The 27,797-nt window shown below is 44.0% G+C and overlaps 1 protein-coding gene and 1 long non-coding RNA gene across 7 annotated transcripts; one reads left to right on the plus strand and one right to left on the minus strand.

Annotated features, from left to right (window-relative positions):
- Positions 1 to 1,562: 1,562 nt before the first annotated feature.
- On the minus strand, positions 1,563 to 8,290 carry Fst (follistatin). 4 transcript variants are annotated; one of them, XM_030247150.1, is made up of 6 exons: positions 7,803 to 8,290; positions 5,664 to 5,855; positions 4,985 to 5,203; positions 4,422 to 4,646; positions 3,581 to 3,808; positions 1,563 to 3,106 (listed from the first exon to the last, which is right to left on the minus strand). In XM_030247150.1, coding segments are annotated over exons 1-6 (951 nt in total). In that variant the 5' UTR covers positions 7,888 to 8,290; the 3' UTR covers positions 1,563 to 3,104. The 4 variants fall into 4 exon arrangements, with proteins under 4 accessions (XP_030103010.1, NP_032072.1, NP_001288302.1 ...); NM_008046.3 differs by having other exon boundaries at positions 1,563 to 2,806; positions 7,803 to 8,252; NM_001301373.1 differs by having other exon boundaries at positions 1,563 to 2,806; positions 3,581 to 3,811; positions 7,803 to 8,252.
- Gm41074 lies at positions 5,805 to 23,520 on the plus strand. Of its 3 annotated transcripts, XR_003950529.1 has the most exons (4): positions 5,805 to 5,879; positions 6,298 to 6,375; positions 15,665 to 15,760; positions 20,452 to 21,188. It is a non-coding gene; the product is annotated as a predicted gene, 41074 (long non-coding RNA). The 3 variants fall into 3 exon arrangements; XR_873986.3 differs by lacking the exons at positions 5,805 to 5,879; positions 20,452 to 21,188 and adding an exon at positions 23,150 to 23,520 and having other exon boundaries at positions 6,097 to 6,375; XR_873985.3 differs by lacking the exon at positions 5,805 to 5,879 and having other exon boundaries at positions 6,097 to 6,375.
- Positions 23,521 to 27,797: the final 4,277 nt, after the last annotated feature.

A 27,797-nucleotide genomic window follows, 5' to 3' on the forward strand; every position in this document is an offset into this window, starting at 1 on the left:
CCTTCAGTGTCATTATTCAGGGTGAATCACAAACATCATGGTGGAAGTCTCTCCTTCACCTTCCCAGTGTTCCATTACTGCCCAGTGCGGTACTTATTACTTACTGGAATGTTGACTGCGCTTCTCAGATACATACCGGTTTGTTTCTACTTTTCCTCGTGTTGTATGTGACTGTTCTTTCATTTTAAAGGCCATCTCACTTTTATTTATGTGTATGTCTGTGTGTCTCTGAGTGCTCACACGCATGTAGGTGTCCATTCAGGCCAGAAGAGAACACCAGATCTCTTGGACCTGGAGCAATAGCTTGCTGTTAACTGCCTGATGTCGGTGCTGGGAACTGCATGCTGGCCCTCTGGAAGATCAGCAAGTGCTTTTAACCGCTGAGTCAACTCTCTAGCATGTGTTGACTTTTAAACAATGGGAAACATGCTTTATTTAGATGAACTTACAAGGCTCAAGGCTGTGACAACTAAGACCAGCAATACCATGTTCATAAGGACACCATGATAGATGTCTTTCGGGAAGGAAGTCACACCTTCAATGTTTGGTCTGTGGCTATTAACACATGCCTGTCCTGCAAGAACTGCTGGACCTCTGGTCCCCTTAGTTCACACTGATTTGTCTTAAGTGTTTCCACACTTATTTAGGGCTGGAGAGATAGCTCAGCAGATAAGAGCACTTGCTATTCTTCCAGAATACCAGGGTTTGGTTCCCGGCACTCACAGGGCAGCTCACAACCACCTGTAACCCCAGGCATAATCATTCATGGAAATAAAAATTTTAGAATTTTAGTTTATGTGTTCGCTTGCATGCATGTATGTGTGCCATGTGCATGCCTGGTGAAGGATCCTATAGAGAGAGCTGAAATAACAGATGTTTGTGAGACTCCCTGTGGGTGCTGCAAACCAACCCTGGCTCCTCTGTAAAAGCAGTGAGTACACTTAGGTGCAGAACCATCGCTCTAGCCCCCTTTTTAAAAAAGGAATCTATGTTTTGTTTTGTTTTTTTTAATTGTGTGTGTGTGTGCACGCGCGTGCCTGAGAGTGCAGGTACCCTCAGAGCCCAGAAGAGGGCATTGGATCCTTTGGAATTTCAGTTAACAGGTGGCTCATAGCCCCCTGATATGGGTTGTGGAAGCCGAATTTGGGTTCTCTACAAGTGTATGGACTATAAACTCTTAACCTCTGAGCTACCTTTCCAGTCCTGGGGTGATTTTTTTAAAAAAAGAGATTTATATTTTTTATGTATTATGAGTACAGTGTTACTGTCTTCAGAACACCATAAGAGGACATCAGATCCCTTTAGAGATGGTTGTGTGTCATCATGTGGTTGCTGGGAATTAAACTCAGGACCTATGGAAGAGCAGTCTTACCTGCTGATCCATGTCCCTCTCCCCTGCCCCCTCCTCAGGATAATTTTCATCCTACCTCACTTTGTAGCACCCTTTGTCCCTCACCACTTAATATCAGTGGTCCACATACACCTCAACACACGTATCACGAACATTTTCAATAACAACCAAAATCACTTCTTTTTTTTCCATCACCAGAAACTGAGACCGCTGGCTTTTACATTTTTTTTTTATTTTTTCACTCATCATTTATCTACAAATACACATTATAACTTTTATATACATTGCACATTTACATGGTAGAAAAGTACAAAACTATATATTTAAATGAATTTATATTTAACTTGCCATGTTTGAAAATATAAAATTGCATCAGAAAAAAGTATTATGAAAAGCAAGAAACTTGAACTGATAAAGCTTTGATGGAACTTTTAGTGACACATTGGTTGAAAAAGAACTAATTGAAAAGGTACAGCTGACTAAGCTCAAAAGAAACGCTGAATGACAGGTTGAAAGTGTGCCTTTCACCTCTCTTCAGTCTCCTGACACCCACATCACTCTATGTCTTTGGATCTGTAACATCATAAAAGCACATCTCCAGAATTTTAATGTCTCTCTCATCCTCTCTCCCAACGTTCACCAGAACGAGGGGACGGAAGCAGACATTTCCTCTAAGATGCCCATACTCTGTACCTTGTACTGTGGCAGAGTTACAATGCCTTTTGGTCAGTCAAGATTCCTTGTAAACAAAACCCGAGGGATCAGGTATGTACAGATTAGGCAGCTGAGAATCCAATAAATAAACATGACAGAAACTGACATGCAAATTTGTTAAAAAGGTGGAAAAGAATCTAACAGTGAGATGCGGAGAGAGACAGGTGGGTGTGCATAGTGAGGAATGGACTTAAATGGTTTACAAGGGGGAAAAAAAAAACAGTTTTACTTTACAAGCAAGAGACCTCACAATAAATAACAACTGCTCTTCCTTTCACGAATAAATTTCTTCAAAAAAACAAGGTGTACAGTCAACCAGACATTTTATGTATAAATTATAAAACATGACACAGTATAAATAAATGTCTACAAGTCTCAACTATAGGCCTCATCCAGTAGACCACGAAATGACCATCTCTCCATGCCCAGTGAATAACAACGTGGCCTGGGAGAGAGCTTAGGACAAAGGTCCTTTAATGTATAGTTTTCCCCCCAAATAAATAAGCATACACTTATTTACATTATGAACAATATATTTTTCTTTTTCTTATCTTCTTTTCTATCTTTTTTCTTTCCTTTATTATTTATTATTATTATTTATTTTGTTGTGTTTCGTTTTGCCCAAAGGCTATGTCAACACTGAACATTGGTGGAGAGTTTACCACTCTAGAATGGAAGAGATAGGAAAGCTGTAGTCCTGGTCTTCCTCCTCCTCCTCTTCCTCCGTTTCTTCCGAGATGGCTAGATGGGGAATACAGGGGGAGCTGTTGTTTAAATACGGATCACAACAGCGCAGAAGCAGCTCACTGTACGTTTTCAAAGCCCTCTGACACAGCCACATTACAGCGTTGCATTTTTACATGACTTGCAGTGTGATGCTTTTTTTGTTTGTTTGTTTGTTTGTTTGTTTTTTTTGGTTTGGGCCTCTGCAGTTACGCAATAAGTTTACTTTTAAGAAAAACAACAAACCACCACAATCTATGAAGTCAAAATTGCAGAAAGTTCTGAAGAATCAATGGCTCAGGTTTTACAGGCAGATTCCTGAAATCAGATAAAAAGCGCTCTTGTGTTCTAGGTATAACTACTTTGGCTCCTTAATTCAGAGTTAGTAGGTGGCAACTGCGTTAAGCCGCAGCCCAGGTGTGATAATATATAAAGCTGTCTTGGAAAGAACGAAACAAAACAACCAAACTTTTGAACATTTGAAGCCGTTAGTTTAAGATTCCAGTGTTAATGAGGCAACAGCAAAGCAAAGTGCCAGAAGGAAGGAATGAGCATCAAACAATGGGACAAAGAATTTTCATAGGCAACCGACCCAGTGGCAGGCCACCAGGTAGATCCATCCTAAAAGCCAGGAAACACTGCAGAGCATTTTGGCTGAGGATCAAGGGGTTGCTGGTGAAATTTAGCAGCTACCTAACCAGGTTTTCACAGCGAGGTCTGAGCTGTCCATTCCCCAGGCAGGGCTGGCCTGGAAATGCCCTACATGGCAGCAAGGTTAGAAATCACACTTACAGTTGCAAGATCCAGAATGCTTCACTTCAAGAAGCACGCCAGAAGAGCAGGCAGCTTCCTTCATGGCACACTCGCTGGCGTATGTGGCATTGTCACTGGCACAGACCGGCTCATCCGACTTACTGTCAGGACACAGCTCATCGCAGAGAGAGCAGCGACCTCTGCCAACCTTGGAATCCCATAGGCATTTTTTCCCGCCGCCACACTGGATATCTTCACAGGACTTTGCTTCTAGGATATAACACACCTGTGATGAGCAAACTGAGTGTCTCGTTGTTTTTCTCCCTTTCTTCCATTCCCTAGCCATCCATCCATCCATCCATCCATCCATCCATCTATCTATCTATAAAATCAATAATGGGTTAATAGCAGTGTTATACAAAACTGCTCTTTCACATACACCCACACAAACACACAGTATGCTTTCTTGGATCTTATAGAACCACACTAAAAATAATATTCTTTGGGTCAGAATCTCACAGTCTCCTTGAGTTAACTATGCATCTGATTATTTCCTACAAGTGGGATAAAAAAAAAAAAACAAATTCCATCAATTACTGGAATCCGGTAACAGGTTTTAAGAACTGTTAAGTAATTATTTTTCGCTTCCAGCAAGTCTGGCACTTAAAAAAAATGTGTAAAATTGTGTGAGTTCTAAGTTTTCTAAGATAGAAAAACTGTTTTCTGCTTCTTGCTGGCGTGTCAATGCAACTTCTAGGAGACAGTGGCTTTTCAGGAGGAATGTTTAATGGATTTGTTCATTGGTTAGCCCCCACACTATTAAATCAGATTTTTTTTTAATCTCCCGTCTTTTTTCCTCTCCTCAATCCAGAATACCTACTGATACACTTTCCCTCATAGGCTAATCCAATGGATCTGCCCAGCAAGCAGGTGGCCTTTCTCAGGTGGCAGGCGCTGGAGTAAGTCACTCCATCATTTCCACAAAGGTACTGTTCAGAAGAGGAGGGCTCTGGGCAAATCCGATTACAGGTCACACAGTAGGCATTATTGGTCTGATCCACCACACAAGTGGAGCTGCCTGGACAAAAAACATCCCTACAAGTCTCTGGAGAAAAAGAAAAAAAAAGAAAAAAGAAGAAGATGATGACATTTCAAACGGCATCTTCTGGTCCTTGGGGAGTAAGCAGCTGATATTATGAAGGAAATCATTAAAAGCAAAATATCCACATCTTAGCAGGCATCTGGGGAGCCTGGCTGTTTCCCAGAGGATCTATGACTCCAGGCTGGCTCCTTCATTAATTATCCTTTAGGAATTAGATAAGAGCCCCTTTATTTGGTATTACTATTCCAATTCCCGGGCTCTTTATGTAAACTGTACTATCTATCGCCCTTGGGTCTTCAAAGATCTTTGAATGTATAGAGATGCTGAAGGGTAGGACCTACTTTTACATTTGCCCTGGTACTGTACTTCTAGTTCCGGCTGCTCTTTGCATCTGGCCTTGAGGAGTGCACATTCGTTGCGGTAGGTTTTCCCATCCAGCCCACACACTGGGCCCTTCCAGGTGATGTTGGAACAGTCTGGGGCACAGACGCAGCGGGGTTTATTCTTCTTGTTCATTCGACATTTTTTCCCAGGTCCGCAGTCCACGTTCTCACACGTTTCTAGGAGTTGGAAAGAGGCACACATTCAAACCAAGGCCAGGCAGTTGGAGGGTCAGCCTGGGGCGGAGTGGGGTGGACTGGTGGTCTCAGATGTCTTGAGCAATCATGCATCCGAGATGGAGGGCCCCAGACTGTCTCCTGGAAGGGATAAGGGGGTTGGGGACCTCAGGCCAAGTCCTGTATCCAAATTCTCTCAAAGACCACACTGGTTGGTCGCTTTCATTATCATTCTCGGCTAAGAAGCCCGGGGACTGACCTCTTCCGACCTTGTTTTGCCTCCAGCGCGAGCAGAGGCAGATTCCACTAGCTAACTCCACTCCGGGTAGAATTTGAAAAAAAAAAAAAAAAAGGAGAAACTGAACAAAACTCTGCCAATCCTAAGCTTCAGTCAGCTAGTAGGAACGCTGAGGGCAAGACGCCCTCTACTGAGGGCCTGCCGCCTAGGGGAGAGGAGGCCCACCTTTACAAGGGATGCAGTTGGGGGCGCCCCCGTTGAAAATCATCCACTTGAAGAGAGTATTGTCGTTCACATCCTCCTCGGTCCATGAGGTGCTCAGCCGGCCGGTGCTGCAACACTCTTCCTTGCTCAGTTCTGTCTTATACAGGACCTGGCAGCGGCCGTTCTTTGCTTGGCGGAGCCAGCAATTCCCAGCTGTGAAGAGACAGGGATCAGTAGGTGAATGAGTGAGCCGTGGGGTAGCGGGAAGGAAGGCTGCTTAGAGCTGGGCAAAGAGGCCTGGTGGGGCGGGGAGCAAGTGATTGGGGGAAGGGGAGCAGGAGAGGGACAGTGGGATGTGAGAGGGAGAGAGGGATGTGGGAGGAAGGGAGGGAGGGAGGGAGGGAGGGAGAGAGAGAGAGAGAGAGAGAGAGAGAGAGAGAGAGAGAGAGAGAGAGAGAGAGAATATGAATCTCCAAAGGGGAGAGTGGGGAAGGACCCGTCACCGAGGTGGGAGGTGGGAGGTGGGCTAGAGCGGCCGCCGCTGCGCCCCAGCCATATCAATGTCAGTTACCAGTGACCCAGACACAACACGTGCAGCTTGCATTGACTTTTACTAGACTGTTTACTTTTATTCGTCCCATTTCATAACCTGCAGCGACTGGAAGACCAGATTAAAGAACCTGACAAAAACAGGATGCGACGGATGTTTTTACATGTCGGTTTCATGTAGGCGGTAAGAGAATTATTTGTGACAGGGGTTAAGAAAGTAAGAGAGGGGAGACGTGGAAGGGAGGGGAGGAGGGAGGGGAGAGGGGGGAGTGTAGGGAGAATGAATATGAATCTGCAGGAACAGATCAAGCATAAAGATACTTGTGAAAAATGAAAGGAAAAAAAAAAGCAGTCGGGCCCAGCCTGGATCTGCCCTGAGCGGCCTCGAGGCGCAGCCCGCCCGACGGGCCCGTTTTGCAATCCGCCAGCCCGGAGCACGCCCGCAGCCACCGCGGTCTTTCGAAATTTCCGAGGGCTGCTTTCTCTGGCGCCCACGTCCCGGCACCCAGGCAGCGCCCCTATCAGCAAGGCTGGTAGCCCAGCCTAGTGTCGGGCAGACGGCTAGGACCGGTGCCGGGGAGGGCAGCTTACGACACACAAAACCTTACCGCTCCAACAGGCAACGCAGCAGGGTTAGAACCCGGAGGCGTCTACCGGGTCACACATACCTACCTTATGTCTCCCAAGAACCTCTTTACAAATAGTTTCTTTCTCTGTCCCTATTTAATGTGTTCGGACTTTGGGCAAGCAGACGTCTCATGAATCACCAAAGTGACTCGAGAGTAATTGTCGTGAAGCTGCGGGGTTACCACTATTTTTAAAAAAGAAATCCAGCCTGGAGACTAATTGTAATAAAATCAATTCATTTTTAATTTTAGAAGATAAACTTCAGAAATTTGCTCTTTAATCCAGGTCGGAGTCTAAATAGCTTGTGGGCTGCTTGGTTCACAGAAGTTAACAGGAATGAGGCAAAGTGGAGAAAACTGTAAAGTACTTAAAACACTTCGGGCTAATAATTTGGTTTGTCTTTCTTCTTTTTCGCGGGGCTTGGGGGAAAGAGGCAGAAGGAGCATCCGCTAAGCGTAAAACTACCTCCCTCTAAAAATTTCAGTACCCACATTTCCAAGTTTGGGCAAAGTTTCTGAAACCACGTCCCCCGGCCACCCAAGAAAATTCGGTATCTCCCATCCCCCACCCCGTCATTTTTTTTTTAAAGAGTCTCCAAAAGATATGGAAGGAAGATGGATAGATTGCTAGTAGGTCGACTGTAATCTCCAGGCTACGGATGCTCGCCCTTCTCCCGAGCCAGCCAGGGGAGATAACATCTAAAGTCATTAGGACCAGAACTTGGAGCATCTACCCCTAACTACTGAGGCTCCAGCTCCTCCACTCAAGCCCTTTCCTTTTTGAGGGTAACCTGGCTCTAAACTCCGCTCTCTATCCTAAAGTGTCACTGCCTTCAGTCTTTCCCTCCCGTTCCGTTCTACAGGAGTAGCCGGGTGGTTCCAACATCTTCCGAGAGCAGCGTAGGTCAGAACAGACCAAGTGGAGACAGCAGAAAAGTAGAACCCCTGCCCCAGCCGAGCCTCTGGGCGCATCCCTTCCACTCACCCTGGGCGCTGCGGTCCTCCATGAACTGGCAGAGTAGCAGCAGCAGGAGGCAGAGCCCGCCGGGCTGGTGCCTGGCGCAGACCATCCTGGGGCAGGCGCGGGGCGAGGAGCGCGGCGGCGGGTGGCTCGGGCGAGCGGCGCGCGTCGCAGAGGCGAGCGGCGGAGGGCGCAGCGATCCCGGCGCAGCCCCGCGCTCGCCACCGGCCGCCCGCGCGATTCAATGGACGTCAGAAGCCGGGCGCAGCCGCGCTTTAAATCTAGACGGGGGTCTCCGAGGTTTGCGGTGGGCGGTCTCCCAGTGTGTGGGGCTGTGGGAGGGCGGCCGCGACCGAGGGTGTGCCGGCTCTTTGGGGGTGGGGAGCTTTTAAAAGTTCAGTGTGAATCAGGTGACATTTCCCACCTTCTGGAAACCCTTCCCAATTATCTGTCGGAGGTGCCCGAAATCAAAGCGGCAGGAGGGGAATCGCCGAGTTCTTATTTGCGTAGGAGCGGGAGGGGAGGGGGGAAGGAGGCAGGGGCGGGGGCTGGGGGCGACGCGTCGGGGGTGGGGAGGAACATCCACTTCAGTCCTGCACGCCGCCGCTCGGAGCCGGCGCGCCCGGGGTGGCGTGCGAGTGTGTGTGTGCGCGCGTGTGTGCGTGTGCGCGTGTGAGTGAGGGCGCTGGAGGAGGCGGCCGGCGGAGCGCGGGGACCCCGGAGGACCCCGGGAATGGGTCCCCAGCACCTCTGCTCCAGGGCTCCGGGATGAGACTTCTGCAACCCGCCGCAGGATCCCTGAGCTGCTTCAATGCCCGGGGGAGCAGTTTCAGGAGCCTCCCTGCAGAGCCTTGGCGCGGGGTCCCGGAGACGTTTTGTGTCCCGAGGTCTCTTACGTGTCTTACTTTGCGGCCACCCTGCCAGCTCCCCCGCCTCCCACTCCCTCCCGCGCCCCCTCCCCCCCCAGCCTGGAGTAGGTTGCTAAGAACCCCGACCCCCGGGCACCTTCCACCCGGGCCGAGCGCTGCGGAGACGCGGCCCTCGGGCTCCACAAGTCAGAAGCAAACAAAAATGTTTAACACCTCGGAGCCGGCCGCCCCCGGCAGTCTCGCCCTCTCCCTTTCTTTTCTCCCCTTTCACTTCGTCGCGTCTGGAGTCGCAGCCCCGAGCGGGGGCGCCGACGTAGGCGGTCTGCCCCCCTCCTCCCCCGCTCCGAGACGCCCCAGTTTCTGTCCCGACTCCTCTCTCTCTCTCTCTCTCTCTCTCTTATTTAAAAAAAAGATTGCACCATGATAATGAACTTCTGCAGCCTCAGTTTATTGAGTGCAATGCCTGGCATTCTTCGCCGAAAGTTGGCGGGTCTTCTCATTTATAACATTTTCTGGCACGGCTGAATGAAACTGAGGAGGCGATATTTCCTTTTATATAAAACGATTACTTCACGGAAAAGGCTATATTGTTTATTTCAAAGCTGCCTTTTAAATTTCTATTCTTTTCGCTTCTGAAGCCCGAACGACAACAAACAGCGAACAAAACAGACAAAATTCTTGGACATTCCCAGGTCATTGGGATTTGCTCTTACGGATTTCAAATTCGCCCTTCTTCTCTAGCCCCAGCCCTAGCGCCCCCCCCCCCCGGTCCTCCTCTCATCCTCCCACCCCCATCTTCCATCACCCTCCTCCTACCCCCTCCACAACTGCAAATAACTCAGTGATAACAGATTTTTTTCCACCAACTGCAGGAGATAGTGCTAATCTTTTAATAAAAGGTCCCATTACAATGGGATCTGTCTGGACAGACTATAATAGATCCCGAAATACAGCCGTGCTAATATTAGAAGACAGTTGTTTGGGTGCCTCTCAGACGGGCCCAAGCCCCCCTTTGAAAGTGGGCATGAATCACAAAGCCCCGCGGCCGCCGCACCTGCACCGCGCGCATTCGGTGCAGCAGGCTGGTAAAAACGGGTGACCTCGCCGCCGCTTTTCGCTTTATAATTACAGTCATGAGGACGGAGCGGCGGGGAGGGGAGTGGGTGACCCGGGAGAGCCGGCTTTTTGCTCACTTTAGACGGCTCTGGGGCTTCACATCCTTCTTAATCTTGCCAGATTCATTTTGTCTGTTTCTGTCTGTCTGCCCGTTTGTCAGTCTCCTTCCTCTTCAGGCTTTTTCCTCCCTCCTCCCTCCTCCCTCCTCCCACTCCCCACATCTCTTTTTCCCAGCCCTTCCCGGCTTCGGTCTCCCCTCCCTCTCCCCGAACTCTGCCCATACTCTCCCTCCCCTTTCCTCGCTTCCTTTTCTCTTCCCTCCAACGCATTAATGTGGAGTTGTTTAGTGCCCTCTAATGGTAGGCGACATTAACAATTAATAGCAAACTGTCCCCCTTGCAGGAGCCGCCACTTAACGGCAGAATTTCAAAGTTGAACTGTTTTCTTCTTTACTCAGAGATACTTATGCTGTGATGTACTACTGAGGAAGTTTGTTATTCACCTTCCTATGTCCCCACCACTATTCCAGGGGGAAATTTTACTTAAAGGAGAGCTAACAATTACTGTTACTTGACCTCTCCCCATCCCATACATCTTATTCCCTTGCCAGAGAAACACCCACCTTCTGTTTTAGCTAGAATTAATATATATATCAAACTGTTTATCTGGATTTGGAAAATAAGCATTTTAAGTGCACACAAGCTCTCAGGTGGTAGATTACTGATTCCCATGGCCACCAATGGCCATTAGAATGTCCTTAGGATCGCAACATCATTGCAAAAAATTTTATTTCTTTCCAATTTAAATACATCTTTGGTTTCAAGTCATCAAGTAGCCTTTGGAATTTGAGAGGATTTTCTTAAACTTTTCAAAATTGGAACCATATGAGGTGTTCAAATTATACTTATGCCTACTCATAGATGAGATCATTTTATAAAGAAAGGTTATTTATTCTTTTAAATTATGTATGTATGTGTGAGTGGAGGTTTCCAAGAAGTCCAGAAGATGGACCATGGGATGGGTTCTGGGAACTGAACTCAGGTCCTCTGCAAGAGCAGTGCTCTGCAAGTTCAGTGTTCTGAACCTTAACCCCTTAGGCATACCCAGCATCCTCAACGAGGTCAGTTTGCCTAGCCTAGCACTGGCAAACTAGTTGTGCAACAGTGTAACACTCTCCTACAGGAAGTTCCTTATGCAGGAAGGCAAATAATTCAAAACAGCTTCAGGAAGTCCCCGAAACTGAGCAGATTCGCTACCTCCTTCCTACCGAGTTAATAATAAAAGCTGAGAATCTAAAGGAAAATGAGCTACAAAGACGACTGCAAAGACGACTCTGAGACAAGAGAAGCTGCCGGGGAGAATCAGAAACCAGCCAAGCTGCCTGGAAGAGGTTTAGACCAGAATCACTTTGAAAGGACCCTCTGGAACCTGTTGAGGTGCCTGCAGTTTGTGAAGTGTGCTGTGGGTTCCCCAGCTTTTGTGAACTGTCACCCAGGCTGGGGTGGTCCATGGTGAGGCAGCTGTCTTTGAGTCATTTATGCTCTTGTAAGTAACCCCAATAAAACACATTGATTCACTGGGATGGACTTGGGTGGTATCTGTACTTTGTTCTGTGGTGGGATCTCTATCTGGGTTGAGTAGATGTGTGTGTTGCATCTCCCTATGGAACCTTTTGTCATAGAGACCATTTTTAATATCTTCACGTTCTCAGCACTTTCTGGAAATATTATTTAAAGGACTATAATTCTGCCTCCCCCTTTAAAAATAACATTAAACAGTGAAAACACTGATATATCTTGCATGAGCTGATTAGATTTAAATAAATCATTTATGTAAATATACACAATCTAGTGTAAAAGGATCATACAAGTATATACAAATGATACTTTTTGGGGCGGGGGTTGCAGTGTTTCAGACTTAATGGAAACTAGGAAGCAATTAATTTGAGTTAAAAGCATATTTATCCAAATAAAAATATTTGGCCTACCCATACAAATTAAATGTCATGTGGATGTGTGTACCATAAAATTATGTAAATTAATTTAATCCAAGATGTACCCACACAATTCCAAAATGACTGGGAAAAAAAGTAATTTTTCTTTGTCTTTTGAGACAGGTCCTCAAGTAGCCTGGGCTGGCTCAAGCTTGATATGTAGTTGAAGATGCCTTTAAACTCCTGCCTCCACCTTCTAAGTCCTAGGATGACAGACAGATGTGTGACACCATATATGGCCATTTGTTTCTCTTTTTCTTGTGTCATATCAAATAATCCAAGTACTCACTTTACAAACTACATTGATGAGTCATTTTGGCATCATGCAGTTAGGTCAACACAGATCAAGTTAGAAATGCCACCATTCCATAGGCTTCCCTTATGGCCAGAAGACCCAACACAAGATTGCTTCTAGTTCCAGAGAGGGTGGCCCTGTAGGTCAGGGTTGAGGTCGCTGGCAAACACAGTGTGGAAAACCACAAGTGCCCGTTGCGTTTGGCCTTGTGAATACGGAGCTTTGCTGTTTGCTCAGTGCTACAAACCCATCCTGTTTTTCAGCTGCACCTTGGATAGTATTGATCTGTTTGGGAGAATGTCTGCCTCCGAATTTGCCCACATCAGTTACCAGGACTCTTGTCATCCCCGGGTGACTTTCTGGTCACATCTGAGGAAATGAGTCCCATGTCAATGCCAGCTCCATACTGGCTTCCTGTGGGCATCCGCAAGAGATGCATCCAGTTTCTATGGTGTCATACTACACACCTGTTCAGTGACATCGGAGCAAAACAGCTGCAGCTCTTCTACTGTTTGGTCTTTTATAATGTTGAATATTGGTTTGGCTGACATCTAAATGTTAAAGTCAAATTTTAAAATTAAAAAAAAAGAAAGAAAAATGCCATTTTCCAGTTTCATTGTACAAATGCCTTCAAGTTTGACTGATTTTTTTTTTTCTTTCTGCTTTGCCAAAAAGTTAATGTAAATTATGAGACACACAATAGAACCACTTTGTAACCGAATTTCTGGGCACCACACAAAAAAGACTACTGTTCTCTGATTTTTTTCCTTCCAGCTTCAAAAGCTATCTTTCTTCTGAAGTTTATAAATTTAAAATATTAGCCTTTGACAAATGCTTTAAGCCAGCTTCTACGAAAGCTATTAAACCCACACTGGAACGACCTGGTTTAATGTCAGTCCCTAAAGCAGAGCAGAGGAGAGAGATGAGATTGAGCTCCGAGCATGTGGCAGCCATAGCCTGGCGGGTTTCCTTTTGTGTTTGGAAAGTCAAACTTCTCTTGAATCAGATTTTGTCCTTCTAAATATAGAGACAGTTGGTGCATGGGGTAGTTTTTGAAATGGTGCAACTTCATAGGCTAGAATGAACATTTGAGGGAGTGGGGTGGAGTGGTAGTTCTGCATTGCCTGAGTTGTGGTGACCCCAAAATGTGAAGAAACGTAGTCCCAGTCAAACATTATTCGTACAGGATATGAAAACCACGAAGGCTTAGAAAAAAGTATTATAAGATGTGTCTTTAAATAAAGCATTAAGGTAATGATTAGTTGGTTGTTTTGTACAGTGTGTCAGTCAGACACAGTCTACTCTTTCTTCTTAGGCGTACTTTTCTCCCCTGTGTAACGTGTGTGTGTGTGTGTGTGTGTATGTGTGTGTGTGTGTGTGTGTGTGTGTGTGTGTGTGTGTGTAGCTTTGTTTCCCCTTCATTTTAGAACTCCTTTGAGTTTTCAAAACTCAGCTAAGATTTGGGACACATGGGCGCTTAAACTATCAGCTTATTCAGAAGCTCAGTGTAGTTAGGTCAGTAAGGTAAACCATCCAAATTCTGCCCCAGGATAGAACTATTCTGTGGGATTAATAGAAAGTTCTCCCTGTTTCAGGCCACTTGGATAAGAGAAGGGACTCAGGTATTTGAGTGTGACTGAAAATGCCAGCATGTGAATGTCAGTACTTTCTGTCCCAACTCCGCATAGACATTCTACATCGTGGAATACAAGTGTGAGGAAAACAAACCCAGCATTTGCTGTTTAGGTTCAAAACAATGCATTGATCAAAGCGAGAGCATCCTTCCTGGATGATTCGTTGGCTAAAAATGAGTCCGTATATTATAGTCATGTTACTAAGGTTTGATTTCTTTTTTTTATATTTATTTATTTATTCATTTATTTATTATATGTAAGTACACTGTAGCTGTCTTTAGACACTCCAGAAGAGGGCATCAGATTTCGTTAGGGATGGTTGTGAAGCCACCATGTGGTTGCTGGGATTTGAACTCAGGACCTTTGGAAGAGCAGTCTGCGCTCTTAACCTCTGAGCCATCTCACCAGCCCCAAGGTTTGATTTCTGATGCCCCATTTTGGCTTTCCATTAAGCAGCAAGCAATGGCTTGTGTACTGAAATAATCAGCTATTTTCTAAGGGCTTCCTGTTGATTATCGGAGTTAGTGGTTGGTGTAGTTGTTGTTTGGCTATCTGTGATGTGGCCGCTTTCATTAAGGAAAAAAAAAAGACTCTTGGCATGAGTCTTATCTCTGTTGTGATGTATACTTCATTCAAGAAGGAAGTATTGTTTGAGACAATGTCAGAGTTCAGTTGGTAGGCAGTTAGACTAACTCTGGACATCTCCTGTATTATGTTGATAATTTTTGCACAGCTGTTGGTTTAATGTAACATATTTAGGAACTCAACTGCAAAAGTAATGGGAGGTAAGGCACTTGGGAGGCGTGGCCATGAGGAGCATGATCTTATGGGTGTGATTACAGCTCTTATCAAGGGGCTTAAGAGAAGCAATCTGTTCCTTTTACCTCTTTGTGCTTCACTCCATGTGAAGCTGCAGCCACAAGGTCTTGTTCTGGAAGCGGGGAGAAGAAAAGTCTTAATAGATACGGCATCTGCTGATGTCTTGATGTGGGGATAAAACAAAACAAAACAAAACTTCAAAACAGTGACCAATACATTGCTTATAAACGACCTAATATAAGGTGTGTTATAAGTTGTTACAGTGTCAGAATAATACAGTGCCATCATCTTTCCATGGAGGGAACTTTTGTTTTGCTTTGCTTTTGCATCTTGTGAAAAAAAAAATCCCATGGCCTCATCACTGAGCTCCATATCTGGTCTGTGATCTGGTCTATTGATCTATTTATTGATCCTAAGCCAGTGCCAAACTGTTGTTAGTAACAGCTTTGGCAGAAGCAATGAAGTCAGAGAGTATAATTCTACTTACTGTTTTGTTTTGTTTTATTTTTCTTTTCAAGATCTTATTAGGTAATCTACTTGTTTTTATATACAACTTATAGAATCTGCTTGTTTATTTCTACAAAATCCTGATGGAGTTATGGTTGTGAGAGGGTAATTGTGGAGAGCCAGCCTTTTAGCAAAAGGAAAACTTTGAAAACTATGAACATAGTATATCTTTTCATTACGTAAAAAAACCAAAAAAATTAACATTTCTCTCAACTGTGGTTTAGGGGATCCACATTGTGTTTTGTTTGTCAATGAAGAGCATATGTTGAAATAGGCCGAATTTGTGTGTGTGTGTGTGTGTGTGTGAGAGAGAGAGAGAGAGAGAGAGAGAGAGAGAGAGAGAGGAATCTCAGAGAAGCTGAAGCTGAACAAGTTATGGACATTTCCTTGTGCAGGCTGACACTTGTCTTCACCCTTCCAAAGGCTGGTCTGTGGCCATCAAGAAGAATGCACTAAGCACACTTTTCAGGAGAGCCATGCTAACTCATCAGAGTTGCTTACATGTTCTCACTGGTGTTTCCTTTAGACTCTAGTCAGTCTTTTCAAGGGGAAAAAAAAATCATCCACCACAGAATTTACACTCAGTGAATGTTGGGATCCCTCATTGAGTAGTGGTTTGTTGAATATTTTTTCTATCATTTTTATGTAAGTAGATTCCTATTCGGAACAATCCATCGTTACATTCCGGAGAGGTGGAAACATGCAGTCTCCATTCTGCCAACATCCGGGTGGCAGTTCACTCTCCCTTGGTGAGTTGTGGCATCTTTTCCATTGTGGTTGCTGCCTGTTTCATTGATCCTCCCTGGACTTCCCCTTGTATTTCATTTCCTATCAATCAAGAGGGTAACAACAGCAGCAACATACCTTGTACCTTTTGGACCATGTATTGGTTTATTTATTTATTTATTTCATGTAAATGTCACATTCAAAAGTAAACAATACTTTGTATTGTTTATTCAACAGTACTATTAAATATTTAACAATGGGCTGAGGTCAAACGGTGTCACAACATGTGGAAATACAGGACTGATGATGCATTAAGTGTTGAAATAAATTATTTCAACACATGGTGAGCCTCTCTAGTTTCTGAACTAAAATGGGACTACGTATACATATATGTATATTTAAAAAAAAACTGGTAGGCAAATTAGTTAGACACAGTTCTGGTTAATGTATGCTTAATCTCATAGTTGTTGTGTAGCAGTACAAGATAGCATGCATCAGAGGAATGCTTATCTGGTTCTTCAATACATTAGCTAAATAATGTACTGGTCTCAGTGTGATTTTCTTGCAAACAGGGTATGAAGATCACCAGGAAGCATGTGCTAATGCCTCACATGTGGGACAGATGGAAACGTAGCCTAGAAGAACCATTTAGTTTAGATCATTTTGGCCTCAAGACTTCTAATCTTTGCTTTAAGAGAAAACATTGTTTTGGCCAGCCAGATGACACAACCGTCACACTGTCAACATTTCCATTTTTGCCAAGGCACCAGATTTCCTGAAGAAACTGTTAGGCAGTGATTCTTCACTTTTTTTTTTTTTAATGTTTGTGGTCCCTTTGAACAGCTTTGCAATATATGGACCATCTTCCCAGAATAGTACAGAGAATAGAACACTTACACACTCAAACAAAAATTTGCATTTGTTCTGAAAGAGTTACAGACATAGAAATCTATGCGTGGATATTGTATGGTTTCAGGGATCCTGGATTTAGACTCAGACCTTTGAAGGCGGGAGCTTCTAATACAGGCTGTTTATTCTGCCAATACACTTTGTCAACTTGCTTTCCAAGAGCCCTTCGGAGTTTAGAAGTTAGAATGTTCTTCCTAGTGTGAACTTCATATATTTTGTAGTCTTTCAAAATTAGTGATTGCTAATCATGGCTTGAGTGGCGTCTTGAGTATCTCTCTCCCTGCTTCCTGTTTCCTGTCCACAAACCAATCAATTATTTTGATCTTTAATAACAATTGTCACATATTGAGCACACATTGCATGCCAGAAACATGAACTTCGTATGCCACCACTAGTTTCCTTACCTGTGTCTTGTAGTAGATGTACAGATTTTCATCACCATTTTGGGGGTTGTTCCAGAAAGCATAACAAAGCTGAGGTAGTTTTAGGAAATGCTCCGATTCTCGTCATACTTATTTATTGTGAGTGTACATGTGTGTGGAGGTCCAAGGACAACTCACAGGGGTCAGTTTCTCCTTTTACCATGTTCACCCCAAGAAATGAACTCAAGCTGAGGGTTAAGCTTGGAAGCAAGTGGTCCAAGTCTTAGCCCAGCTTTTAAATAAATCAACTAATCGACAAACCTCCTATACAGCCAGCGATTTTTATTCAGAATCCCTTTTGTTTTGTTCGTTTGTTTTTGGTAGCTGTGCTTATACTGGAACTCTCTCTGTAGACCAGGCTGGCCATTAACTCACAGAAATCTACCTGTCTCTGCTTCCTGAGTGCTGGGATTAAAGCTGTGCATCACTACCAGGCAGCCTTTCTTTTTCTTTTTCTTTTTCTTTTTCTTTTTCTTTTTCTTTTCCTTTTCCTTTTCCTTTTCCTTTTCCTTTTCCTTTTCCTCTTTCTCTTTCTTTCTTTCTCTTTCTCTTTCTCTTTCTCTTTCTTTTTCTTTTTTTCTTTTTCCTTCTCCTTCTCTTTCTCTTTCTTTCTCTTTCTTCCTCTTCCTCGTCCTCTTTCTTTTCTCTTCTCTTCTTTTCCCTTTCTTTCTTTCTTTCTTTCTTTCTTTCTTTCTTTCTTTCTTTCTTTCTTTCTCCCTCTCTCTCTCTTTCTTTTTTCTTCCTTCCTTCCTTCCTCCCTCCCTCCCTCCCTCCCTCCCTCCCTCCCTCTCTCTCTCTCTCTCTCTTTCTTTCTTTCAAAATGATTTTAATTTGGATTGCCAAGGTGAAATAAACAGGTCTGTAATTACTGCTATATGCTAAACAAAGCAAAATATTCTTAATGTCTTTCTGCTGTCTTTGCAGTTGAGGTACACTAGGAGAAAAGAAAGAAGAAAAAAATCTGTTGAAGCCTTTATAGAGATTTCAGCTATTTAATAAGGACCGTGAAAACTGCTACAGAGGGCCAGGAGGGTTTTTTTTTCTTTTTTAAAGATTTATTTATTTATTATTATATATAAGTACACTGTAGCTGTCTTCAGACACCCCAGAAGAGGGCATCAGATCTCATTATGGATGGCTGTGAGCCACCATGTGGTTGCTGGGATTTGAACTTGGGACCTTCGGAAGAGCCAGTCAGTGCTCTTAACCGCTGAGCCATCTCTCCAGCCCCACATGGGGTTTTCTTTAGGTAGCATTTAGCAGTCCTGTGTATATGGGGGGTGGGGGCTGTCAGTTATGAGAAGTGTCTGAAGGTGGTGTTTTGGAAGAGATGATAGAAGCAGACTTGTCAAGCCTCAGAGGTCAGAAAGGACTCATTCAATATCCCAAAGACTTTTTAAAGACTCAAGCAGCAAGTTTGAGAAACACAGAAATTGAGGTAAATGGAGAAGCTGGCGGTTGCCATCCTGTGAGCTCTTGCAAACACGATGGATGCTTTGGGTTTGCCGGAGGAAATCTTGTGAGATGAAAGTAGTGGAGTTTCCCTTTGCGTTTTGAAATGCTCTCCTCCGGGCTCTGTGGAGGGGGACACTGACATTGGAGAGGCGCTGGCACGGAGGAAAGGGATGCTTTCAAGAGCCAGAGAATAGGCAGAACCGACAGGAAACGAGGCTGGTTCTTGTGTTTCCAGTGTGATGGGATGAGTGGGTGGCAGCATCATTTCACAATGTAAGCAATAATGGAAGAGGGGGCAGTTTCTGTTTAGGACTTGGATTTAAGGAGCTTTTGGAAGGTAAACATTTTTAAATATCCTAAATTGCCAAAGTCATCTTTATAGACGAGCCTAGTAGGTACCAAAGGTTAGTTTTCCTTTATGATTTTGGAGACAGCCAGTTGCAGACACAACCATTTACCCCCCAAAGCCACAAAGCAGTTTCGCATGAGTTAGCCAACAAACGAATGGGGATGTTTCATAAACTAACATTTAGGAAGATGCGTCCTATCCTTTGTATTTTGGAAGCATTAGCTTTAAGGAAAAGTCACAGCTCAAGATTCACCACTTACCTATTAACAGGATGAAAGGGGGCTAAACACTCTCTCAGGTTGTAGAACCATTCAGAGCCTTTTATCTTATGCAGATTAATCTCAGTCTCTTGAAGACCACCCAAAATCCAATACCTGGAGTGGGATTAAAGACAGTGGAGAAGAGAAATAAATCCCCACCTGCTCCGACATACATTTACACACTGAACAATATTGTGTATAAGACTTATTGAAAAGGACTGAATGAGAATAGCTATGAGAGCCATTGCGGGAATGGTTAATGGATAACTGCTGGGTGATAAGATGTTTCCTGGGAAACACAACACACATCTCCTCACCCCAGATGGGGAACCGGAAAGACCAAAGTAAAGATATCACCAAAGTCCAATTTGATGAACCAATGAGTTTTATTGGGGTTACTTATGGGAATATGGGTGAAAGGTTAGAGAAGCAGAAATGACTCAAAGATAGCTGCATCACCAAAGCTCCCCCAGCATGGACAACAGGTCACAAAGTAAGTTCAACATATTGAAGAAGTGTCCTTTCCAGGTGCCTCAGCTGGCTCAAACATCTTCCAGGCAGCTCAGCTGGTTTCTGCTTCCTCCGGGCAGCAGATCTGGTCTCAGAGTCTCCTTGGCTATGTTTCTTCTCTGAGAATCTTCATTGCAGATCATCTTCCTAAGGTCTGAGAGGGACCCTCAGCCTTTCCTGCTTACTCTGGTAGGAAGGGAGGGACCTGTTGGGTCTGGTTAGTTTCAGGGACTTCCTGAAGCTATTTTGAGTTGTAACAATGTATGTACAGCAGTGAGAAACGGCTTTAGGGCTGGCCAGGATGGCTCCACAGGGAAAGGCTCCTTGACCACCTGAGTTCCATCCTGGGGAGCTATACAGTGCAGGGAGAGAACTGGTTCCCACAGATTGTCCTCTGACATCCACACGTGCTCTTGCACATTCATGCACATACACTCACACAATACAATAAATGTGAAAACGATCTGAGTTGTTACATACTTTGTAAGTATCCAGAACTTCCCACAGGATGGAATGCTTTGTTCTCAGAGGAAGTGTTGGCACACTAGTAACTTATATAGACATTTATATAGTCCCACAGTAATATATGTCTCTCTTGAATCAAGAGAAAACTTAGAAAGGCATTATGGGAGGAGCAGGCTACCACTGAAAACCAGCAGCCAGCCATTGTATCTATCAGACAGCTCTAAATGTGTCCTGACAGGATCGAGTGCCAAGAAGTGCTTTCATTCATGACAATGACAAAATTCTAGACAAAAATGTGTAAGTTGAATCTAATCAAAATGCTAACTCTAACTTTCCATTTATAGGGTAGTGAGGAGATGGAAGAAGCTTGCCACAGGAAAACAGTCTAATCTAAGCCGAAGGGTCGTTCCACAGAAGGCTCACCTGACATAGTCAATATAAGCCTAGGCTTATACTTTTCAAAATGTACTTTAATAAGTGTACTTAAGTGCTTTAACCTTCCTTCTAGCCCACTCCCCACCAGGAGTAGTAGAAAGGAAAGGTTAATAGAGCAAAGGAGGGTGTGGGCCTGGTTATATGTAGTTTGTTGGGGCAAATCCAGTCTGTGTTGTCAGGATAGCAGCAGCTCAGTTCACACAAATGAGCAGAATGAGCTCAACCCACTCACAAACGCTATTCGTGAACTAGCAACGGCCGTGTGATCCAGAAGAAACCACAAGGCTCTGCTAAGCTGCCTGAGTCTGCAGAAGTGGTAAGAAGCTACTGGAATATCATGGACGTTCTTCGGTGCATTTCTCTCTATGAAGTCAATGAAGAAGGCAAGGTGAACCAAGGCCAGTGTTGTCAGTGAAGACCAGTGTCAGCAAAGTACGAGGGGCAAGGCGAACCAATGCTACAGTTCTGTCCACCGTCTGTTGAGTTAGACTTATATCCTTACCAAACGTCCCTTGTTCTCTCAACAGTCTACTCCAGCAAACCATCACATGCCCTTATCCCAGACAGCTTCTAGAAATACATGTGTCTGTTCTCAGCAAAACATCCTCCCACATGTCTGCTTCAGCAAAAGCAGCTTCTCATAAGAGTGTTTCCAGAAAAACATCACAAAAACAACTGAGTCTCCAAAGAAACCAGAAATTTCTACTTCAGGATCTGATGGATAAACGTTCCCTCCTCCTCCTCCTCCTCCTCCTCCTCCTCCTCCTTCTTTTTCTTCTTCTCCATCTCCTTCTCCTCCTCCTCCTCTTCTTCTCCTCCTCCTTCTCCTTCTTCTTCCTCCCCCTCCTCTTCCTCCTCCTCCTTCTCCTTCTTCTTCCTCCCCCTCCTCTTCCTCCTTCTCCTCATCCTTTTCTTCTTCCTCTTCCTCCTCCTCCTCTTCCTCTTCTTCCTCCTCCTTTTCTTCTTCTTCTTCTTCTTCTTCTTCTTCTTCTTCTTCTTCTTCTTCTTCTTCTTCTTCTTCTTCTTCTTCTTCTTTTTCTTCCTCCTCCTCCTCCTCCTCCTCCTCTTCTTCTTTTTCTTCTTTCCCTTCTTCTTTTATTGGATATTTTCTTTATTTACATTTCAGATGTTGTCCCCTTTCCTGGTCAACCCCACATCAGAAGCCCCCTCTCCCTCCTCATTCTTCTACGAGGGTGTTCCCCCACCCACCTACCCACTTTCACCTCTTCACCCTGATATTCCCCTACACTGAAGGGCCTCTCTTCTCATTGATGCCAGACAAGGCCATCCTTTGCTACATATGTACCTGGAGTCATGAGTCCCTCCATGTGTACTGTTTGGTTGGTGGTTCAGTCCCTGGGAGCTCTTGGGGGTCTGGTTGGTTGATATTGTTGTTCTTCCTATGGGGTTACAAACCCCTTCCTCTCATTCAGTCCTTTCTCTAACTCCCACCTGCTTTCTATGCAAAATTTCTGGTTGCTTTGTCCAGCTGAGAATCCAGTCACAGTGAAGGAGGCTCTTTCCATAGCATGTTAGATTGCTTCTTTTTTTCTTCTTTAGTCTGAATCCCTCACTACTGGCCCATGATTTACATACTCCAAGAAAGTGTTTAAAATTCACTTATGCCTTCTTATAGGGTTTGTTTTCTGAGCGAGCCACACTCAGAGGAAGCAAATAGTAAATAGGTAAATTGGACCTAGTGGGAGTAGAAAAGAATTCTGAATAGTCAGTATTTTTTATTGAACACCATGTGAAAGTGTTTCATGGAATCTTGTGTGTCTTCATTAGACTGAAGGATGAACATGATAGAATTCAAGAGAGGAAATGATAACATACAGAAGAAAATTTATGTGGACCACGTTTGTGAGCCTTGGGCAGTCCTCATGGGTAGCTCCCTATCAGCTTTCTCTAATCATGGTTTTTTTTTTAAAGATTTATTTATTTATTCTATGTGAGTACACTGTAGCTGTCTTCAGACACTCCGGAAGAGGGCGTTAGATCTTGTTACAGATGGTTGTGAGCCACCATGTGGTTGCTGGGCTTTGAACTCAGGACCTTCAGAAGAGCAGTCGGTGCTCTTAACCACTGAGCCACGTCACCGACCCCCTTCTCTAATCTTGTTAATCACAGAGTCTGATTGCTTTCTGGTACATGTTGTCCTAGGTAAGCATGGAATAAGTCTTTCTATCAAGAAGCCCCAGTTTTCTTTAAAACTGAGGAATGATGTCAGGGTTGAAACTGGGTGTGAAGGGCATCCCTTGCAACTGGGATGACAACGTGTGTGTACATACCACAGTTTGTACGTGGAGATCAGATGATAAACTCCTTGACCATACGGATCCCAGGGACTAAACTCAGTTCATCTGACTTGACAGTAAATGCTTTTATTTACTGGACCATTTACCATTCTTCTTTATTTATCTTTTTTCTCTTTCTTTCTTTCTTTCTTTCTTTCTTTCTTTTTTTTTTTTACTGCTGAACAATAAATACATCATTGTATGGATTTATAATATTATTGATGGACATTTGCATTATTTCTACTTTTTAACTATTATGGATAATGCTACTATAAACATTTAACCACAAGTCTTTTTTTTTCCCCCTTAGGTTTGTACACAGGAGTGAAATTTCAATCATTTGGAAATTCTATGTGGAAGATTTTGTGGAATTATTAAAATAATTTTGGAACAGTATTTTGGAAACTACTGTTTTCTATATTGACAATGTACAATGACACTGGCAATGGATGAGTGTTCCAATTTCTCTAACACTTGTTATTAACTACCTTTTTTTTTTTACTGTAGCTGTATTAATATGTGTGAAATGGTAACTTACTGAGGGCTTTTTCCTATGTCTTCATTTTTGCAAGTACACTCTAGTTACTAAGTTCACATATAGGGATTTTTATAACAAGGAAATCAGTGACAAAGACCTGTAGACTTCTGACTAAAGAAACACAAATATTCGACAGTGGATTTTGATACTTCTAGACACAGAAGAGGGAAGTGGCTTACAAACTCTTCAACACAACATAAAACCCATAAAGAGTGCATTCTGGAAGGACAGATACTTCACAGTTAGAGTGAGACCAGTATGGCAGGTATATCCCATCAATACAGAAGGACCCATGTCCTGCAACCAAAGCATGGCACAGGGAAGTGTGTAGGAAAACTTGTCCATAGCTGATGGGTGCTGACTTTGCCTCTAAGATACAATTTTCCATTTCCAGGGCCCCTTATTTGTGGTTCTGTGTTACATTTTTTTCCAAATCACTTTTAACTTTGTATCATTCAAATTTAGTTACAAACTCTATTTAACTTAGATTTTAGTTCTGCAGATCTTCCAGTACCAGAAGACCATGGATGTATTACGTCATCGATGCATGACTTTCTTTTTCCTATGGTGTAAAGCACACGGTGGCAAAACCTGGCTGGTTATGTTAGATAAGGTTTTAAAACCTTCCACATGTATTTTCTCTTAAAAATTCGTCTATGGATTTTAGTCTTCTCTGTAGAGAGAAAGCCCTTTCTCATCAAGCAGGGTGTGGAGAAGAGAAGAAACAATATACTAAGGGAAAAAGCTCAGAGCAAGGTAGACTGTATGACTTGGCATAGTGTTAAGCCAAATGTAAAAACAGAACAAAACAAAAGCCACTTTTCTTTTTGAGCATGAAAGCAATTCATCACTGCAGAACATTTGCAGAATACAGTATGCAAAGAAACTGATTGAGAGTGTGAGGTCCTTACTACACAGAGATAACGATTAATACCTTGGTTCATACCCCCATAAAGAGTTTCCTCCATATGTATATTCAGTGGCTCAGGCAATCACCAATATCAGTCCAAGATGGCAGGTCCAATCTCCTCAGTAGAGGTCTAGGTATTTTGAAGAATATGGGAATGCTCATCTTTCAATATTTCTGCCAACATGCAGGGTCTAAGAAGGAAGGAAAAAAAGGGCTGGGAAGGAGTTGACAGAATTTCAGGGTTCTGAGCTTGCACACTAAGTTTCCAGCTGGGTGCTAGATCAGTTTTCCAATGAGGAAGATGAAGGAGGGAGATCAGAAGGTACTCGAGTGTGGGAATATTGACCTGTTGCTAAATGATAGAAGAATGGTGGGTTATCACTGTGCTTTTATTCCTATTAGGGCCATCTCAGGAAAGGGAGTAGACTTGCCCTCCACAGACAGAACTCATCAAAGATGCCAACCTTGGGTTGTAGAAGACAGCCACAAGGGGAACCACAACAAGGATTAACATTGTACAGATGGAAAACAAATCTATTTGGAGCTGGAGAAATGGCTCAGAGGATAAGAGCATTGGCTGCTCCTCTAGAGGTCCTGAGTTCAATTCCTAGCAACCACACCGTGGCTCATAACAATCTTAACTCCAATCCTAGAGAATGTGATTCCTTCTTTTGGTCTTTGTGGGCATTAGGTGTGTACATGATGCAGAGACATAGGCACACACGTGAAATATCCATACACATGAAATAAAATGAAAATTAAGAAAAATAAAACGAATCAATGTAGTTCCAATTATTTTGTACATTTTTATGGGCAAAGAATCTTCAAAATATGTTTTAACATGGTGTACTGTCTGGTTTTGTGTGTCAACTTGACACTGGCTGGAATTATCACAGAGAAAGGAGCTTCAGTTGGAGAAGTGCCTCCATGAGATCCAGCTGTAAGACATTTTCTCAATTAGTGATCAAGGTGGGGAGGTCCCCTTGTGGGTGGTGCCATCCCTGGGCTGGTAGTCCTGGGTTCTATAAGAGAGCAGGCTGAGCAAGCCAGGGGAAGCAAGCCAGTAAGTAACATCCCTCCATGGCCTCTGCATCAGCTCCTGCTTCCTGACCTGCTTGAGTTCCAGTCCCGACTTCCTTTGGTGATGAACAGCAGTATGGAAGTGTAAGCTGAATAAACCCTTTGCTCCCCAACTTGCTTCTTGGTCATGATGTTTTGTCCAGGAAGAGAAACCCTGACTAAGACACATGGTAACTTTATTTTGTTTTTCAGCCCAAGCCACTGGCAAACACAGTCAAATGTCTCAAGTGTACATTCATTTATAGATTCTATTGTTATTCTTAATGGCAGAGGCAGGACATTGCATTGTGTTATGGAAAGCAACTACAGATATTTGAAAAATGTGTATCTTTGTTGCTCTTACAGTGATGAAACAATGTTTAGCTTTTAGCCAATGTGATTTTTTTTTTCCTTCTAAAAAAGTTTTAACAAGTTGCAAGCTACATGTTGGTAGAGTGCCTATAGTCTTGTCCTGGGTGTTGGATAAAAATTCAGCACCGCCCACGATTGTTAAAAGTTTCCTGTGTCTGCTCCTGAAAGGCTTCTTCAGTAAGGCTATGGATTAAGAGAATCCCCGGGACCACAAGAAAGAGACACTCACAGACGATGCCCACAGCTCAGTCCCACACAGTATGTCAGAACAAAGGCATCAGTATATGGTGGTAAGTCCTGCAGTCTTCCCTGCATGCTTAGCTGCCCTTTCTTGTTGCTGGCCTTTTATGAATAAGGAGTTGAATCAGCCTCCGATAAGGCAACTGCAAAATGCTGGCATTTGAGAAAGGATAACCTGTGAATATGGTCCTGGGTTTTGCTTACATATTTACATCTCTCCAGGACTAGCTGCCATTTGAGACGAATTTGGAAATAAGGAGATAAGTATTCTTGCACTCAACTGAGGGGCAGAAGTCAGTCTGCCCTGTGATCTGCAGTCTGGATCTCCTATCGGCGAGTTGAATCTCCCTCGCATGCGGGCCCAGTGCAGACTGTACAACAGAGCCCTCCTGTGTGCATCTCACAGGAGAAGTTTGTTCCGAATGTCATAGTGTTGTTTTCATCTTGATAGACTAGCACAATCTGGTGGAAGGGGGGTGGGTAGGTGGGTTCTGGGGACAGGAGGAGGGAGTGCTCAGGTGGGTGAACAATGAAGGCTCACATACTGTGTGCAGAAATGAAGTGCAGTGGACTGGATAGGTGAGCCGAGGCAATTGGGAGTGTGAGCTGGGAGATTTCAGAAAGAACAGCATTTGCAAAGGCTAAAAATGATCAAGAAAATCGGCGACAGGTACTAGAAAAGTCGACGGGAAACTCAGTCATGTCCAGTAACCTGCAGCATCAGCACCATCCACCACCCTTAGACTATGATGAAAATTTAAAGCTCAAGAGAGCGTGAAGACTGGAGATTGCTCAGTGGTTATGAGCACTGGCTGTTCTTCCACAGGACCCGGGTTCATTTCCGAGTACCTGCATGGCAGCTCACAACTGTCTGTGACTCCAATTCCCGGGGATCTGACACTCTCATACAGATATACACAGGCAAATACCAGTGCACATTAAATAAAAATACAAATTATTAAAGAGAGTGTCCCATCTTACTTTGTGCCACTTCATGTTGATGTATTTATTTCTAGTCTTGTTATTTGAAAATACTGCTTCTGATGGCACGGCTATTCATGTATGTGAGTAGAACACTCCTGTATAAATTCATAGGTAGCCAGTCAAGCCTGCCTGTCACATCGATGGCATTGCCTCTTTACCTCCGAGGCTGTGGGAAATCTCCCCCAGCTCTGAAGTCAGCAGCATTGATGTGTTGAACGGTCTTCCAAGGACTGGCATAGATGCCACACTGCTAACAGCAATGTCTACACACTCTTCCTGTCTTCCGTTGTTGGCCCTGCTTCTCATCAAGCCTTCTGGCTAGTGGTACGTGCAAGTGCTAGGATTTAGCATACATGCCCAGGGTCAGAGAGTCAACGAACAGAGCTTGAATGAGGTGACATTCTGGGTCTGTGTTTCTGGCAGTCTGTATTTCCCCTCCTGTCAATTTGGCCAGTGAATGATGCTGTGGAGACTGCTAGGGGAAGCAGATGGGAGCCCATTTCTTTTTTCTTTTTTCTTTTTGTCGTTCTTCTATTAAATAGATGCTTAAAGAATACAGGTTTCTTCAGTTGCCTTTGATGCCATGCCTTAGCCCTTCTGAGGTGATTTCCACTGGAGGGGGGCTGCTTGAATGTGTTCTATGTTTGTAGTCTGATCAGCACGCGTCCTAGGTGGTGGAATATGCATTATTCTCATTCCAAAAAGACTTGGGGAGGCTTCCTCTGTGGAAACTGACTATGCTCCCTGAGTTTTGATTTACATTTTTGCATAATCTAGGGAGGACCCCATGGATCCCATGTGCCTTGGGTTTGGAGGCAGAGTCACAGACTGCATAGAAGTGTTCCTGAATGAGTG

Source organism: Mus musculus, chromosome 13 (assembly GCF_000001635.26).
Source record: "Mus musculus strain C57BL/6J chromosome 13, GRCm38.p6 C57BL/6J".
NCBI classification, from domain to species: domain Eukaryota; kingdom Metazoa; phylum Chordata; class Mammalia; order Rodentia; family Muridae; genus Mus; species Mus musculus.

Excerpts from the sequence above, each read along its gene's own strand:
- Fst (NM_001301373.1), bottom strand. The coding sequence starts at position 7,887 with ATGGTCTGCGCCAGGCACCAGCCCGGCGGGCTCTGCCTCCTGCTGCTG. Across the intron at positions 5,204-5,663 it reads CAACTGCATCCCTTGTAAAG|AAACGTGTGAGAACGTGGAC; the intron begins GTGGGCCTCCTC and ends TCCAACTCCTAG. Across the intron at positions 4,647-4,984 it reads GTACCAGGGCAAATGTAAAA|AGACTTGTAGGGATGTTTTT; the intron begins GTAGGTCCTACC and ends CTTTTTCTCCAG.